This window comes from Tetrao urogallus (genome assembly GCF_951394365.1).
Source record: "Tetrao urogallus genome assembly, chromosome: 1".
In the NCBI taxonomy this organism is placed as follows: Eukaryota; Metazoa; Chordata; class Aves; order Galliformes; family Phasianidae; genus Tetrao; species Tetrao urogallus.
The window spans coordinates 109,811,752-109,829,945 of record NC_136813.1 but is presented as its reverse complement, the minus strand read 5'-3'; the positions used below and the strand labels follow the sequence as shown (position 1 = coordinate 109,829,945).

General features: G+C 41.1%; 1 protein-coding gene across 1 annotated transcript; it reads left to right on the top strand.

Moving 5' to 3' along the window:
* Positions 1-5,475: 5,475 nt before the first annotated feature.
* Positions 5,476-12,051, top strand: TMEM45A (transmembrane protein 45A; the record flags this gene model as incomplete). Its single annotated transcript, XM_079538262.1, has 5 exons — positions 5,476-5,665; positions 8,119-8,331; positions 8,811-8,995; positions 11,102-11,247; positions 11,958-12,051. The coding sequence occupies 5 exons, from the start codon at positions 5,476-5,478 to the stop codon at positions 12,049-12,051; spliced, it is 828 nt and encodes a 275-aa protein (XP_079394388.1).
* Positions 12,052-18,194: the final 6,143 nt, after the last annotated feature.

The following is an 18,194-nucleotide window of genomic DNA, read 5'->3' as shown; positions in this document are numbered from 1 at the left end:
AATGTCTTTAGCATGGTTTGAGTCTGATCCTTTAGGAGGAACTGTGTATTGGAGCAGAGATGAGGGAAGAGAAAGCAGGGAAGTATCTACTCATGCTGTTTTACACTTAACTGCAAGCAGTGCTAGAAAATAATGGACTATGTGTGATCAAATTGGCAGTCTTGGATTCTAAAAGTTTCATATCCCCAGAGAAGTAGTGCTCTGATGTGGAGAGCCAATGGTAAGATAGTTACGGCATGTTTACTGTCCCCGGGTAACCCCTGAGATGAACTGCTTGAATATGGGAGCAGAAACAGAGTCAACAGACATGCAGAGGAAGGAAAAGAAAGCCAAAAAATGGAGGGTCACGAGAAGTGAAAAAACACAGCATAGAGCACTCAGGCTGAGAGGGACAAGTGTTGCGGAAGGAGGAGCTGCTGTCAAACAGGAGTTACTAAAAACACAAAGTAGTTTGGACTGTGGGCTCAGCCCAGCCCTGTGAGGGATGCTAGCTTGGAGTTCCTCCAGTCTAAGGTCAGTATATGGACTTCTGATCACTGAAGCTTTGGGACTTTCGTTTTTCATCCCTACCTTCTGGGCCTGAAAATTCAAGAAAGGTGTGAATTCTCTTGTGGATTTCAAAGATACCTACTCTTAACACTTTTTTTGACCTAAAATTCTTTATCTTCTGACTCCTTAAACCACATCTATCAAGGCTGAAGAGTTGTTTTTTTGAGCACTTCAAAAAGTCTCAAGTGCTGCTTTCATATATACAATACTTAGCATAAGTTTAGTTTTGAGATAGCAATCCCATCTGGGAACCTGGGGTTGTAGCTGCTGAAACGCTTTTAGTCTTGAGATGAAATCAGTATTGTATACAGCAAACGTAATAATTACAGATAATTCCAGATCAGCATGACCCTTTATAATATTTGCAGTTTAACGGCTGCAGGATAAAAGGCACTTGCATTGTGAATGCATCTTCGCTTTCAAGTAAATTTGTCTGGGGTTTTGCTCACGTCAGATGCATTAGAATGTGGTGGATTTCAGTTTTCACTAGAAGCTGTGGGATCAGGATTTATGCATTGACTAGGAAGTATCTAGCAACGTGTTATTTCCTCCTCCTATCAGTGTGCATTATTTTTACTGACATAATGATTGATTACCATGGGCACTGTGGATGAATAAACACCATTTCAAATAATTTAAATGCCACACTGTGTTTCCTAATCTGTGGGGAAAAAAATAACACTTTATTTTTACCACTGCAGTAACTTTGCTAACATTTCATATTCTGTTATCACACAGTTCTGCAGCATTGCAGAAGAGTGAGTTTGTGGCCTCATAACTCCTGTCATTTGGGGGAAAAGATTGTTTCTGGTTGACTGTCCTCTTCAACATCCTCCAGGGCCTGATAAACACAGGAAATTACAGGGCATGCTGATGTGACAGAAGAATGTGCAGGCAGGGAACAGTGTGCATGCTGCTGGTTCTTACTGAGTGGGTGCGTGCAGCCTGGTCCTGTGCAGACTATCCTGCCCCAGGCTCTGGATTTTTAAGTGGAGAAGGGAAGAAAAGCACATCTGTCTACTTCTCTAGAAAGTGACTGAGCAGCAGTAGCCAAGTGGTTTTGCTTACTTTTCCATACAGTTTCCAAGTTATGCTCAGTCCCCACACTGCATCCTCAAGAGATCTTGAGTGAAATCTGTAAAAGTTATGAAGCTTTCCTCTCAAAAAAGTCAGGGGATGTTTGAATCTTTTTTTTTTTTTTAGGTCTGTTTTTCACCTTTCTTTTATTTTTCTACTAGCATAAGTGAGATAATTTTGAGGCTAGAAAGGCAGCTTTCAATACCCAGGAAAATGCATGCCGTTTCTTGCATGCTTGGCTTGCTCATTCCCTCCTTCCCTCTTGATCCCCACATTCCCTTCTGACCCCAAGGAAAAAGGTGCAGCCTGAGCTGGGGAATGAACACCCAGGGTACACAAAGCATTTATAGTTAGAAGCGGAATCTGTGGGCTGCCATCGACAACCTGTGTTTGCTTGGCAAAGTTTGAGTGTAAAAATACTTTTGCAATACCACCCAGCATGTGATTTCTGGAAAGGCTTAAATCGTGCAAAACTTTCTGTGATTACTGCAAGAAAAATGATACTTTGAGCTCACGTGTGGGGAAAAAAATGTGTCTTGCAGTTACAAGTAGCTGTAAATTATTCTCATTCCTTATTCCAGTCAGCTGCAGAAACATTGTCTAGTGTTTGGAATTTGGAAACTACCTGGACAGCTGTACCATTGCCATCCGTCTTTTCCTCCTCTTCTCCTGGCACCACAGGACCACTGGGTCCTGGGTGAGACTCACAGAACCATAAAATGGAGGGAATCTTAAAAATCATCAAGCTCCAACCCGTGCTGTGGGCAGGGCTGCCACCCACCCGCTCAGGCTGACCAAGGCCCCAACCAACCCAGCCTTGAATGCCTCCAAAGATGGGCTATCCACAGCCTCTCTGGGCAGCCTGTGCCAGTGCTTCACCACCCTCTGAGTAAAGAATTTATTCCTAACATCTAACCTGAATTTCCTTTCTTTAAGTTTAAAGCCATTCTCCCTTATCCTAATCCGTACTAGACTCAGTAAAGAGTTGGCTCCTCCTGCTTGTAATAAGCACCCTTCAAGTACTGGCAGGCTACAGTGGAGTCTCCCCAGAGCCTTATCTCCTCCAAGCTGAGCAAGCCCAATTCCCTCAGCCTTTCCTCATAGGAGAGGTGCTCCAGCCCTTTGATCATATTTGTGGCCCTCCTCTGGACCCACTCCAAGAGTTCCACGTCTTTCTTGTGCTGGGGGCCCCAGGCCTGGGCACGGTACTGCAGATGGGGCCTCACAAGGGCAGAGACGATCCCCTCCCTCTCCCTGCTGGCCAACTCTCCTTTGATGCAGTCCAGGAGAAGGGCAGCCTTGGCAACCCTCTGCTTGCATCCCTGGCAGGTGTTGAGCTCCAGGGAAGGGTTGGCAGATGAGAGTGTGTATGTAGCACTTAGGAAGAAGGGGCTATGCCAGCAATTTTGGCCCTGGCACCACTGAGGATGGAAGAAGCTCTGGGACGTGCATGCCTCACAACATCAGCTCTTCTGTGGTTTATTTGCTAGCTTATTGGATAAGACTCTCAAAATAAACCCTCAGACTGATTACTGGGATGGGCTGCAATGGGGGTTGCTGAATTCCCTCTGGTCTCCACAACAGGGAAGGCAGCAGCTTGCCATGGCTATACGCTTCTCATCCTGCCAGGTTCTGTGGGTCCTCACAGTGCTCTTGGTATTATACAAAGCCCACAGCGTGCAGCTGGCAGAACTGATGTGTGTCTTTCTGGATAAAATATGCAAACAAGTCCCTGTATCTCTGAGTGAACTCAGACTGGAGATTTCACTCCCCTAAACTAGTAATAATCAATTGTATTGCTTACAGTAGTCATTCTTTTTCTGGTTCTGTTTTATTTTCATTGGATATGAAGTAGCTGCTGCACGCATCATTCTTGTCCCCTTTTTCCTTTCCTTATTTTCTTCCTTTCCTTGTTTTGAATAGTTTTGAACAGAATATCTTGATGGATAACCCACATTTATGGCAGACAAACCTTGGAGTATTAGAGCTCTAAATGACTTAGGTTATTTATGAACTCAGTCTACTGACTGAGACTTACCTTTGACGTTTCATATACTATGCACTACAAATTGCACTAATGCACGGTTATTTCTTTGAACTTACTGCAGCTGTGATCTTCCAGAGGTTGGATTTCCATAGATTTCATTTAGCTTTGTAATGCAGTGTCTTGCTTTGATGAGTGGTGCAAAATACATCTTTCCATTTGGAATGCTATGCACCTGTGATGAATAATAAAATACCTAATGAAAAAACCTTTTTAATGAATGGTGTTCATTGAGTACAGACACAGGGTGGGGAAAGGCTGTTTCATTCGCCTCTCCTCTTATATTAATTCAAAGAAGGAAAAAAACTGACATATATTGAAAAGACATCAATGCCATTTGGGTCAGCTGGTTTTAGAAGAACCAAACAGAGCAACAGGGCTGTTGCCTGCAGACACCCAATAAAACACGCAGGTAAAAACCCAGCAGGCTGGTTTGTATCAGTGATGTACTGAGCACTGGGGGGGCTTAGAGCTCGACTCAGCGTTTTGTGGATGTTTCCATCACTGTCACTTTTCTTCTCAATGAGAAGAGAGTGAAATACTCTTGTTTTTTTCCCTTCTCCTTAGTGGCTGTATAAGTCACCTCTCTTCCTGCAACCACGTAGTAGTCTTGGCAACAGTAGGACCTGTGTATGTGGAAAAGTTTCCCCTTCCTAAAAATAATAAATAGAAAAATAATGCTTTAAGTGGAATTTGTCTTCCAGAAATAGGAGTGGGCTCACACTACGTGACTAGGCAGCATTACGTGAACCATCTGCAAGTACTCTGTGGCCCACAAGCCACAGTTTAAAACTTCTTACACAGAACTGACCATAGGAAATACTTACTGAAAAGAAAAAAAAGATCCTCTGTATTCTATTGATGGCTGGATGGCTCTGGCGTAGTGTGGTAGTGAGATTTTTAAGTAAGCAACAATAATAAAAGAAAGCACATTTTGCTAATTCTCTTTAAGTGGTTATACTTGATTACATGTTGTCTATGCAGAGATTTTGTGTGCCTTTGAGTCACGATGTAATTTGTAATCTAGCTTATAGAAGCTTAAAGAAAAAATGCAGTCTGATCTTAGAGCTGTAATTTTCATGAAGAAGCTACTGGATCCATGTTAACTCTCCTGGAAGTTGGGATGATGACCCCAATTACTAGATCCTCTTAATGATTCTGCCACTAATCATCTGTGTGACACTGATGAAGCATAACCTTATCACTCAACTCAGTGTACTTGATGGGGCAAACGTGGCTAGCTGAGGTACATAATTTACCTATCATTCACCACTTGATGTTCGTAAATCCTCACGAGACATCTGGGTTGAACTACACAATAATGTATTACTGAGTGGTTACCCATGAGATCTGTACACAGTACATTTTCCCCTCTGTCATGCATTATCTTGATTTGTGGAGCAGAGAAACATACAATGCTCTGAAGGTGAAGGAGCCAAATTTTGAATATTCGTGTTGTGTGTTCTGCTAGTGTGAGACCAACAGCGTGCCACTGTACATGATAACTGCTTTTTGTCTTAACTTGTCAGCTGCCAGCTTTGCATTTCAGGTCAGAACCTTTGCAGCTGGGTCACTCAGTCCTGATCTGCAAAGCTTAGGAGACTGGCTGCATGTCTTGGACAGCCAGGGGAGACAAGCACCCAAATCCGTTTTTGAATAGTGTGAGTGCTTATTTCAGTTACACTCTTCTGATCGAAGCAGAGAGATCAGTTAAAATGACAACCCACAGAATTCTCCTACTATTCCAATAATCAGTCTGCTTCTTTCTTTTTTTTTTACCCTCAGGTGTTGCACAGTAGAAAACCATGGGCAATTTCAAAGGCCATGCACTCCCTGGAAGCTTTTTCCTTCTTTTTGGCCTGTGGTGGTCAGTGAAGTACCCCCTGAAGTATGTCTGTCGAAAGAACAAGAGCGCTTGCTACCTGGGCTCCAGGGCAGGATTTCAGCGCCTGGAATTTGTTGAGGGCATCATCAAGGCTGTCTTCGCCCTGATTGGTAAGATGGATGGAGTTGCCAAAGAAAATAAAAATGCAAAAGGCTGTTTTTTTTAACAGGTTTTTGTTTTTGTTTTCCAAAGCTTGTTTTCTATCAAAATGTATTTTGTTCTGTTTTGTTTGTTTGTTGTTGACTTATTGTTTTGTTTTGCTTTTAATTAGTGGCGCAGGAAGGATAGCATCATGAACGGGTTTCTTGATCCATTTTTTGTCTTGGGTTCAGGAGAGGATGCCATTCTGAAAAGGGGAAGCAGATTGATACATACTGTTCTGCTCAGTAAAAAAAAAAAAGTGAGGCACTCTTTAGAATCTTCTGATAGACATTTGGGTCAGAATTGGTGTTTTACTTAATTCCCCTTGTCCTTTGAATATTATGTGTTAAATAATTAGTGAAGCATTCATTAATAATTACATCATTATGACTATAGCGTGGTTTCCATCTATAGCACACTTCCAGAGCTTCTGTAAGATTTCTTGGCTCCTTCAGATGTGGTCCATTTGAGTGTCCATGTGCTGCTCACTGCTTCAGGGAAGGAGCAAAGGTATTTTAGGTGAGAGGCCCTCATGTGCAGCCTGTTAGTACCAGGCAAGAGGGCACTGCTTAGCTCTTTTTAAATCCAGCCATTCCAGCCCATTGCTATGAATGGTTTCATATGGCCTGCCAGCTCTCAGATGTTGGTAGGCTCCTCAGAGCTATTGATATAAAGTATAAATGCAGATAAGGTTTTATTAACACCACCAAAAAGTGAAAATACTGAGAGAAAGAATGAACTCCAGGTCTTCTTGGTGCCAGGGGTCCTGTTTCTTATGTTGAGAGGCAAAGTATATATATATTGCACACTATACCAATGGGGCTGTGCAGAGGGCTGTGCAGAGACTTGGAAGTATCAGGCCTTGTCTGGATCTGAGTGTGCAGCACTGGTGCTGAGTGTGCAGCTATTTGCCTTTGTTGAGGAAGTAAACTAAATAAGGGGCATGGGTGCTCAGCATATGTAGGCCTCAAGTTGGAAAAGATTGTGGTTTTTATTACTAAGCCTCTATTTTATCTTTCTATTCTTCTTTAAATCTCAAAGTTCCCTGATGTCTACTCCAGGATTTATCCCCGTGCGTTGTTCCAAACACTTTTTATTGCTTTCCTGTCCCCTCTGGGAGCTGTACCAGTTAAGATACATCAGCACTGAAGTGATGTTATGATTACAATATAATATGCTTTAAAAAATTATCAAAACCTGAATAATAATGTTCACTTTGAGGTGTGGGTAAGGGCATCTTTCCTACAAATGTCCCAGTCAGTGTCTAGAGGAAGACAACCAAGTAAAACACAAATCCAGTGGAAAGAAAACCTATCAGCTTAACTTGTTGTAACTTCAATTCCGGTAAAAAACGTGGATGAGAAAGTTTGGGAAGGATGAGCACTTAAAGCAGCAGAAGGATTGAAAACTGCTGCTTCTGTGTTAGGAAAATTTGAAAGAAAGGCGAAAAAACTCTGTGTTAGTTCTGTAATATCCCTCCTTATACAGAGGGATGCTGGCACATGCTGTACTAAACAACACAAATAACTGGAGTGACTGAAAAGTCTGATGCATACCAAACTCTTCACAAACTTAATTGATGATGTAAAGTATCCTAAAGCTCCTTTCCCTTTTCTGGAGCACTGTTCAGTTAGCAAGATAACAAGAGGCCAAAGCAAGGAAAATGATGGAGTAGCAATACAAATACTAACTCTGTGTATGTCCTCATGGGACCTTTAATAGCACTACACAGCGGAAGGATTTTCCTTTTATGGTTTTATCATAAAGATCTCCTTTGAACTAAGAGTTTGAACTCTGCCATCCTACATATTGCAGGGACTGAAGCGGGAAGTCTTTCTTTTGAGAACTTCAGCATGTGTTAAACTCATGTTTTAAACACTGGGAAAGACAGCTGAAAAATGTATTCAATAACAATTGTTTTAAAATAAAAAGAAGAAGAAAAAGCACATAATGGCCATGTCCATTTTCACTACTGGGAACTGCGGGATGCAAATAGTCCCATCAGGAGTGGAGCTAAAGCCTGGCTTCCTGTGGCTTTCTCCTTTTTGGATTGTCTGATGTTTAATATATGCTTGAGCTCCTCTGTGGTCTTTCCCTCAGCAAATAAATTTATTTTGCCTCTCTTCCACCCACTGCCTTTTTTCCTGAAAATGTATAGAATATTAATATCTGTGAGGCCTCTGTGCCTCCATTTGAATTTGCACAACAGCTTAGAAACTTTACTGGGAATGAGTGAACTGGGAAGAAGGAAGGAAAACACAGCAATCGCATGGAGCAGACTTCAGGAAACTGGACCCAGATGTCTGATATTTTGCTGCTGCATTAGTGTATATTAGTGCCTCCTCTGTTTATAAAAAGCCTTCTCATTAGTCTCTATCTTAAGCACTGGGACAAATAGCAATATTTCTCATTTCATGTGCAGGAATGGTGGCTGAGCAGTTTGTTCCTGACGGACCTCACCTGAAGTTGTATAATTACGAGGAAAAGCACTGGGATCACTTAATGAACTGGCAGCATGCCACCATGTATCTCTTTTACGGTGTTTCAGGCTTGGTTGATATTGTGGCTCATGGGACTAATGCACTGCCAGTAGCCATGGACAGGATGATGCTTTCCTTAGCAGTTTTTATTGAAGGTGAGTTTACTTCTCCCTGCAGAGGTGCCTGTGAAATTGGCACTCAGCTATCAGCCCTTTGACTGGGATTCTCAAATCAGCCTTAGAGAATGAGATCTATGAGAGATGAGCATTAGACACCCTGAAACCTTCAAAAAAAAAAAACACCTAAGCATTCCTGGCTTTCCTTAAACCGATACGGATTTGTCCACACTGTAGTCCAAGAGCATGGTCCTGCAACACACAGGATCACCTCTGCTTTCCTAAGCTGCTGAGATAGTAATATGAGTGCTGTGAGAATATTTTAGTTAAGTGCACAGTAGCTCAGGCATATTCTTCAGTGTATGTAGTGAGAGAGTATGCTGCCAGCATGTGTGCTTCTATCTGCACAGCGGTCACGCACTGGAACTGCAATACAGACATACTCAATTTTTACTTTCTGTGAGCACAAGGTATCCCTCTTGTTACACTTCTTAAACTACTCACTTAATTTATTCCAGGTTTTCTTTTTTGCTACCACCTTCATGGGAGAGCCATGCTGGATATTCACGTTCATCAGTTATTGCTGTATGCTATCTTTGGAGGTGCTATTTGCATATTTCTGGAAGTTTTCTTCCGTGGCAGTATTGTACTCGAGATGCTCCGTACAAGCCTATGCATATTACAAGGCAGCTGGTTCTGGCAGGTGGGTCACTGCTTTGCCTTGGGAATGTCTTCCTTCACCAACATTAGTCATCTACCCCTTTGCAGGTGTTTGAAAGCTGATGTAATATGCCTTTTAAATACAAACCTCAAAGGACTCATGGAAAACAGCAAACCATTAATGTCCCTTTAAAGAGGCATTTTACAGACAATAGGCCCTTTTACTCCTGCTGTCTTTTATTTGAATCAATACAAAAAATAAGGTGGTTTTGTTGAGCTTTCCCTTGCTATAATCATTAAACGTCCCCTCTGATCTCTGTAACATCCTATCCAAATCTGCAAGCCAAATGGCAGCTATTTTACAGCCCTGCAATGTTTGCTGCTGTGGGAACAGGTGGTCATTGCCCAGGGGAGAATGGTAAAGGGGAGGCAAGCAGCTCTATTGCCCTGCCATGAAGAAGAATGAAGGCGCAAATGATTTTTCATGCACTGAGGCAGGTTGCCTCTTTCTACATTCTAAAAACATTTCAACAGTGGTAACCTACATTCAAAAGGTATTTAAACTCCCAATTCCCATTAATCAAATACTATACAGTTTATAACTTCTCCATGTTCCAGCACGTGAGCAGGGGAAGTAACAGTTTAAGCCTGTACGTTTTGGACTTGTCCAGCAACGACTCTTCAGAATGTAGCTGCCATCCATTGGCTTATGTGGGGATTCTGTTGGATTAATGAATATTTCATAGCATCCCTTTGCTGTTAGAGGGAATCTCATAAATTGTTGCAAACTTATAACAGAGCAATAGGAGTGCTGGTGACTCCATGAGTTTGATCTTATAGTGGAGAACTGAGGTCACTACAGTGATTTTTCTTTCCGGCATGTCTAGACAGCCTTCTCTTTTTTATGTGCTGGCCAGACACGATGAATAAAAACGTTTGCTGTTCCTTAGGAGAACTGGACACTCAGCACCAAATCAAACATTTAAATACTTGCTTTGGCAGGAAGACAGACCTCCTAAACGGTAGTATTTTTCTATAAGTGAACTCAAGAGCTGCGGCACTCAGTGTTTTATTTTCTTTTTTCTTTTTTTGTACATTTCCTCACTGATTTAAGAAGCTTTACAAAAGAGGAATTAGTTGCACTCTTTTATTCTTTGTTGTCTATCTAGTTGAACTTTAAAACAAGTTCTTATTTTAACTCCAGAGACAGTGTGCTTTCTGTTTCAAAGTAAGAGCTGAAGAACTAAAAATACAAGAGATTTAAGTGCATTTTTTTTTTCACACCCACATTAGACTTCAACCGTATGTGTGACTAAAAACCACATACTGGCTGAAGCATGACAGATCTGTAGAAGGTAAAGGAGCTTTCTTTCTGCATCAACACCTTCATTCATTGAATTCTCAGCATGTAAATGCAAAATGCTCTCCTCCCCTCCTTCTTCCTTTCCCCCCTTTTCCCAGCTCCCAAATCTTCAACTAACTGGTTGAGCTTTGAAGAGTGTCATATAGTACACAGGAGTGGTGCTGGTAAGGTCTGACCCCTCACCAGCCATGGGGTTACTAATTTTCTAGTTTTTGGAATGATACAAATTTGGTCTTCCCCAGCTCTGGCTAAGCAAATCAGCTATATATTTCTCACAGGTTTGTAGCCTTGGGTGAGGAAGCTGCATTTTTACTTTATTTCAAACCCTGATGTTTCTCCCAGATAGAAGCAGATGTAGGGCTTGCCTTTATTTATTGATTTATTATTCATCTTCTGAATTGTTTAACACATTCCTGAGAATACATGCAAGTGGCTGGGTGGGTTTTCTGCATGGTGATGAGTTTGTAGTTTGTAAAACATGTGGCTGAGAATTATCCCCTTTCCTTACTATAAGTGGTTCTGGTTGTGCTGAGCCTTGTTGGACCACTTGATCACTCTCTCTGAGCAAGAGCAGAGGGAATCTGAAACTGGCTCTGTGTCTTCAAAGGCATTTCTGCACAAAGCTTTGTGAAATCCATCCCATCTGAGTATGACTGCAAATCTGTTTCTAATAATCAGCACTATGAGCAAATGAAACATCTGCTGTGTGATGGGTAGCATAGTATATGATACAGCATAGCATACACATCACATGACATCTGCCAAATATCTTTTATTTTATTGCAGATTGGCTTTGTTCTTTATCCTCCAAATGGGAGCCCAGAGTGGAATCAAATGGATCATACCAATATGATGTTCCTGACCATGTGCTACTGCTGGCATTATGCTTTTGCTATTCTTATACTTGCAGTGAACTACACAATTGTCAGCTGGTAAGTTAATTGAAAACTGTCTAAAACTATGGAAACCTGTTTGTTTACCAGGCTTTATTTTTGGAAGACTTTACCAGCAAATCAAACAGTTTCCACAAAGTAATTGTCTTGGAAAGTAAAATGAAATTAGCTATAGATAACCAATGAGGAAAATGTGACTAGTTACTTCAGTAGAAAGGAGAAAAATATTCATCAAATACAGTTTGGATAGAATAATGCTTCTAGCATTGACGGTCTTCCACATTTGTAACTGCATAACTTGCAGTGAGTTAGAAGTTGGGGAAACCTTTTTCTCTCTTTTCAGTGCTTGTCTTTACCAATTCCAAGTGGATTTAACAACTGGCTTAATGACTTGAAGATGATTGGTCAGGTTTCACTGCTAGTACTTTCCTTTGACCAGACCTGATTTTTTTCACTAGCCAGTTTCATCCTCTAATTTCTAAAGATAGCCCTTTTCCTTACATCCCAATGCTAATCATGACAGAATTCTGACTGCTATGTGAACTTTGCTGTAAAAATGATCCTGATCCTCTTCATGGTGTCTTCAGCAGTGGCCTGTTACAGGTTTTAATAAATCAATCATCTGAATGCCCTGATTTGATGCAAGTGTTGAATAGTTTTTTACCTTCTAAAAGCAGTTATGCTAGTCTTTGAGTCAACTGTCTGATTCCTAATATTTATGACAAGCCTTTCTTTTTTTTCTTCTCCAGGGCAGTCCGGTCAAAGATTAAGCAGTCTCAGTCCATGGAAATGGGATTACTGAAAACATCTGAACGAGATCAGGAGTCAGAAGATGAAATTTAGTATGAATATGGCTCAACTAGTTTGTCCGCTCTACCATTAGGCTAACTGATACCTCATTTCTTGACCTGTTTACCGTCTTATTTGCTCTTCAGTACAGCTTGCAATGGAAATATCATCACCTAAGAATTGTCTACATCGACAAGTTAGATCTTTATTTGTGGAGGGTAAGCTTGGTTCCACTATTACCTTGCTTATCACATGCCTCAGTGAAAAACAGACTAATATTAGACATGCTCAGACTTGAGTGAGGTGGCATTACCAAGTCTGTGTGTTAGACTCATTAAAAGCTAAGCAAAATGTTTTCCATCTGCTGCTGAACGAATGGTTTTGTTTCCACAATTAGGGTGTCCAAATAAGTGCGTTTGTTGAACTGCAAACAGCATAGTGCATAAACAAATCTGCAGACCTGGAAGAGAGTAGAACAACATACAAAATCACAGCCTTGCAGCTGTCTTTTATAACAAATTCACATCTTTGCTTGTGGCTTTATGTTAAGTGGAAAGAACTACTCACAGCAAAGCCCTTCAGCATTTCCTTGAACAGTGTGCTGTGTGTTCACTCCTAAACTTCTGTAGGAGGACCAGAGGGGTGTACAGTAAATGAAAACCACCACAGTTCCCTCCTTTGCCTAGATAGTCTTGCCTCTTTGCTATCATTTGGCTTTGAAAGGCAGTGCATTGACCCTGCTTCTCCCCAGCACACAGAGCAGCTTCTTTTCCAGTAAAGTTGTCCTGCATCAGTCCCTGGCCAAAAAAGCAGTTCGTTTCCCCAGTCTATTTCCTTCCCTTAGGTGGGATTTGGTGCAGTTTCAACAAGGCTTGGGGGCAGATATACATCTGTACCCAGTGCCTGGATCTGGACGAGGTGATACTGAACTGTGAGGTGGATGAGATGGGTTTGCACCTCTGAGCAATCTGTGCAATGCAAAACAGTGATCAGTGAGAGGGCAGAGGTTTCCTTCAGAGTTGTTCTGTGCCCAGCTGGCCACGTGCTATTGCTCTCTGTATAATAATAAAAAAATTCCTTTTTTTTGTTTTGTTTTGTTTTGTTTTGTTTAATTGTGTTTATTTTTCCCACTGGAAAAGCTGCAGCCAGGCCCGGGGTGCCCTCTCCAGCACTCAGTCTCACTTGGGACGTGCTCCAACCTCAATAGTTGCAATAGCAAAATAACTGATACGTGGCAGAAGGCAGCAGAAGAGTGAGTGTGTAAGCACACTGCCCCCGTGGGGCTGACTCCTGCAGCCTGGCTCTTACTCTCTTGATATCTTACAAAACCGGGCTTCAGCAGCAGGGTAGCATATGCTCAGTTTTCCAGGGGCCTGATGACAGGAGATGTGCTGATGGTCATGGGCGATGATGCATGGTTAGCTGTGGTGAGGCAGTTATTCTGGAAAATAGCTTCTAGCATTTAGAACATTCCACCTAAAAATACTATTTTCTAGTTGCTGATGCAGTAGTTCTGTTCAAATAATACTGGGTTTGGTGCTGCAGAAGTGTTTGTTCTGTTATTCTGCTATTTCCATATTCTCCTGAGAGAATGTAGCACTGGGCTCTGGAAGAGAGAGTTGTAGGGTCTGGCCCCTCCAGTTTCCAGTTTCACCAGAAGAATGAGTAACATAAAATTACTAATTGTGGTAAGCTGATTGCTTGAAAAGATGAGCAAAACCATAATTTTTAGCTCAAGGGGATCTCAGGGCTCAGAAAAAAAAATAGCACTAAATGCTTTTTCTAAAGCTATTTTACTTCATTTATAAGATTTTCCCTTTTGTCTCCTCTCTTCCAAAGAGAATTTTTGTTGGCTGCATGTGCTGTTAGTGCTGAATTTTAGAACATCAGGCTTACCAGTGCCTTTCTAAAATAAACAGGGCCATTTATTTTGAAGGAGAAAGAACTTCTCATAGACAGAAGCAGTGCAAGTTTCTTTGGTGCTTTATTTTTGGTGACAAGCCTGGTTAATACTGTACAAATATTAAGGTGCTATATCTCTAAACTAAAGTGAAATCGTAAGCACGAAAAAAAAGTGTGCTGACATGGCTGAGTTTTGATACGTCTTCTTAGAAGAGTTCAGTTGGTCCTTTTCTGAGTTATTTTAGATCTTTCTTTACCAAGTGTCATGACACTTAAAAGTAGTGTCAGATTATCTATATGAATCTACATCAGGATGTAAAAATAGCTGGCTCCCTGACTTTTCTGTTTACAAATGTAAACTAGGAAACTTCAAATACATAGTCCTAATATTACTGTTTTTCTTATTGATTGCTTCTCTTCACTATCTTTCTCTGAAGTGCCTTGGAGATTTTGGCAGACTTTAACAAAGTGTGTCTCAGGACATCATTGTAGACTAGGTGTCAGTATGGCATTTTTGTAGCTCTCACTTTTGCAACGGTTTTACTGTAAACTTTTAAGGGATGGATATTTAATTCCCTTTGAAAATCTAAGACTTGAGTTTCATTACTGCAGTTTCATTAAAATCAAATTTTCTGCGGGCATAAGGGGAAGGATCCTTCAGTTTGCTGAGGAGCTGGACTGCTAATAGCATCGGGGCTACCTAGGGCAAATGCAGCGTATCACTGCACCCAGCTGTAACTTAGTACTCACTCATTGCACTACATGGCTGGGGTGTAAAGCTTCTGAAGTGCTGGGAAATGGAGAAGTTACTTATGGAAGAGAACCTGGGGAATGTTACAAAAATCTATCTCAATGAGCCAGAATCTGTTGGCAAAGGGACAGGTCCTCATGGGATTCAGTCACCTGAGCGAGCTGTGAATATGGCAGCTGTTTAGCAAAATCCTGATTTTTCAGAAGCAGAAAGTGCCAGTACTCGGACTTAACGGCCAGGAGAGCCACATGCTGCCACTTTTCCTCTTGGGACCACCTCAGCCTCATGAGTTCAGCTTTGTCCCTGTCCATGTCCAGATGTTATTTTAACAGTGTTTGTCTGCCCGCTTGTTTTCCTTCAAGAGATCCTTAGCAGAACTCAGCCTGCTGAGGTATCTCTTGTATCTCATGTTCCCCTGTGCTGAATTCCATGTAAATGATCAGAGACCACCAGACAGCCAGCTGGTTGTGGTGCTGATTTGCTTCGCAAAGGTGCCTCTAAAAGAAGCCTGAAGTGGAAGTGAGTACAGTCTATTACCAAGAACTACAGGATGTACTGCTTCCAAAACCTCTCTTTGTATAAGAGAAGGTGGCATTGTATTACCAGACTTGAAGAAATGCAAATAAAACAGGTCCTGAAGTCTTAAAGAAAGAGCAGTTTCTTGGACTTGCTTTTAATATATAGAGTGTTATGGTGGGATTCTGTGCATAATGTACCACAAAGGACAGAAACAAGCATTTCAAGGGTGGGTTTTCATTACACAGAGCATCTGACTCAGTCTTTTCAAGTGTTATTCAAAACAGATGTCCAAGAACAGGAGGGTGCCTGTATGGTGGAAAGGGTACAACTGTTGGCATTTCACTAGTGTCTGATTTTGCTGGAATTGAATGAGTGGAGGGAACTCTGACAAGTTTGCAAATACCACTCAGAAAAGGTAGCTGCTCTCAAGAGAATTTAAGTTATTGTTAAATATTGGTGTCTTTTAAAAACTGTATGGTAGTGTATAATAGACAAGATATGCCTGTAATTTTATTTAAATAAAATCAGTTTATTCATCTAAGATGTCTGTTATGTTTTCTGGGGAAAACCATAATCATTATGGGGCAGGATGGGATAGATAGACATGTTACTCCGACAGCCCACCTAGAATAAATTTGGCAGCGCAGGGGATTTTATCCTAAATATCAAGGTAACAGAAAGCTTTGGTAAATCTGGTACTTTAATGTAGTACCCCTATGTAGTTCAGCTTTGCTGGTCTATGGCAGTTGGGTTAGGGCTACAGAAGTTAATGGAAGAAAACAGAATAGTTATTTATCCAAAAAGTCCCTTAGTAAGCGCAATAGTGGAATAAAGACTGAATTTCAAGTACTCCCAAGGACTGCACATCCATTAAAAGGGAGGAGGATAACTGGAAAGCTGCTGCGCATTTGCCTCTAAAATCTGTTCTAGGTCAAATATGTACTTGCTCAAAATATGTGGAAAAATCCTAATATTTGTCAAACAGGGCATAACTGTCTTCAAATGACTTTCAGAATAGTAATTTCTAGCAACTTGATGTGAAATTGTTGCAGTTTATGGATTTCTACAAGACACTACATACACTTCTTAGAATAAAAGCACATTTTAAAAAATAGTTGAAAAAGCATAATTACAAATACAACATCATAGTTTGGAGCTTTATGTGGAAAAAAAAGTTCTTGTATAAGGGCTACTGCATTTTAATAAGATATTCTGAAAGGGATGTTAGCCAATGGGTCAACATCACTGCAAGGGCATGAAATGAGATGGTCATGTCTGCAAATTGTTGCATCTCTGAAAGGGAGGAAGAAGAAAAGGACAACAGGCTGCATTTCTAAAGAAGATTCATGCAACTGGTTAGCAGTTGAGCAGCTAGAAATCTCCTCTAGCTTGAGGGCTAAAGCAGAGGGGAAGCTGCATTTATGGCACATGGTGTTCCAGTCTGCTTCCAGTGCTGTTTAGGTGGAATGAGGTTCCCAGATATACTCTGGGTTTTTATGGCACCTGTATGGCAACCCCAAAAGTAATGATGCTGAGTTCCTTCTCCACAATTGAATGACAGCATGAGTGAAATCCTAGAATCTTAGAATTCTGCACTGCTTTGCTGGAGTTTTACTTGTCTGTAGCTGTGATTCAACCAGATGTAGTTGACACATGAACAAATGTCAAAGACAGTGTTTACTGCTGGCACTGCACTTTATTTGGGCTTGAAAACAAAAAATAGAAAGGCAATAAGAAACATCTGGCTTCAATTAAGTCTCAAAGGAAATGGAGAGAAGCAGAAGAAACTCATCTAGTCACTCAAGAATAGTTCTGTCTTCCCACAGCTGTGTCACATACAAACTTGCAAGTATTAAGGTTTTCTTTCAGTTTGATCATATAAAAGAAGTTTACTATTTTCATAAATAAAATGTACTATCCTCTAGGATGTATTTTTGTTTAAATTTTGCCATCTGTTTCCGTATGCCATTATTGTTTGATTATTAAGGCTTATATAAAGAGCTCTGGTGAAGTTAGAAGCTCCCAATTCTTTCAGCCTATAGTTCTTCTGCCACTTTCCACCTGACAAAGCTATCTTCATTTGCAACCTGAGACTGTAGGCCAAAATTTTGGAATCATGGTAGAGACCAACATCTCACTCAAAGACATAGAGTGATGCCACATATGTAAAGGAATGAAGGAGGGATGACATTTTCACTGAAAAGTAAGGGCGGCATTAGTAAACATGGAATTTAGTTTTTATTTCTTTCCTGCTTTGCTATCTCTGTGAGTACACAAGGCCCTTGCTATCACACAGAAGCACTTCTAAGAGCAAAGGACACTAGATGTGGGAGCTGAGTATGCTTTTAATAACAATCCTCACAGTTGGGTCTATACTGAATATAGCTTAAATCCATGTTGGACTATTCTGTGGCTTGGTTTCCCCCCAGAATGTCCTGTCTATTTACGTCTGCCTTGCTCTCACTGGCTCTACACAAGTCCTTTTTTTGAGACCTGTTTCTAAACTTGGGATGAAAGTGCTTCTGCAAGTAAAGAAGCCTAACAAGCCCCCTTCCTAAAAGCTGCTGAGGAAGAACACCATGTAAAAGAAGGGCACTGTTCCTGCTCATGTACCAAGGACTCATTCACCGGTTACCAATGAAAAAATGTCAGTCTTTATTCTGAATAATTTTTTTGAAATAGCTCTGCTTGCCTCTTCTTTTTGACAGTGACATTAATGTCCTACTTTTAAATCTGTCAGTAGGAGACATGATAGCATGAAGAGAGTTTTGATTTTAGCAGTTCTTGAGTTGTAAATTTTCTTCTCCACATTTTTTGTGTATGTTTTTCCAGTGTTTTCTTTCCCTTCCTCATTCTATCTGAATGAGACAGATATCTTGTGAGCCCAAAGATGCGGATATCTATTCCCTGTTGCTTCAGTGCCTGCTCACTGACCACATTTAATGGAGGAGATACACAGAGATGATGCAGTGAGGCTCTCCCCCAGGGACACCATGGTTTGCACCTGGAATCCCTTCAAGAATAA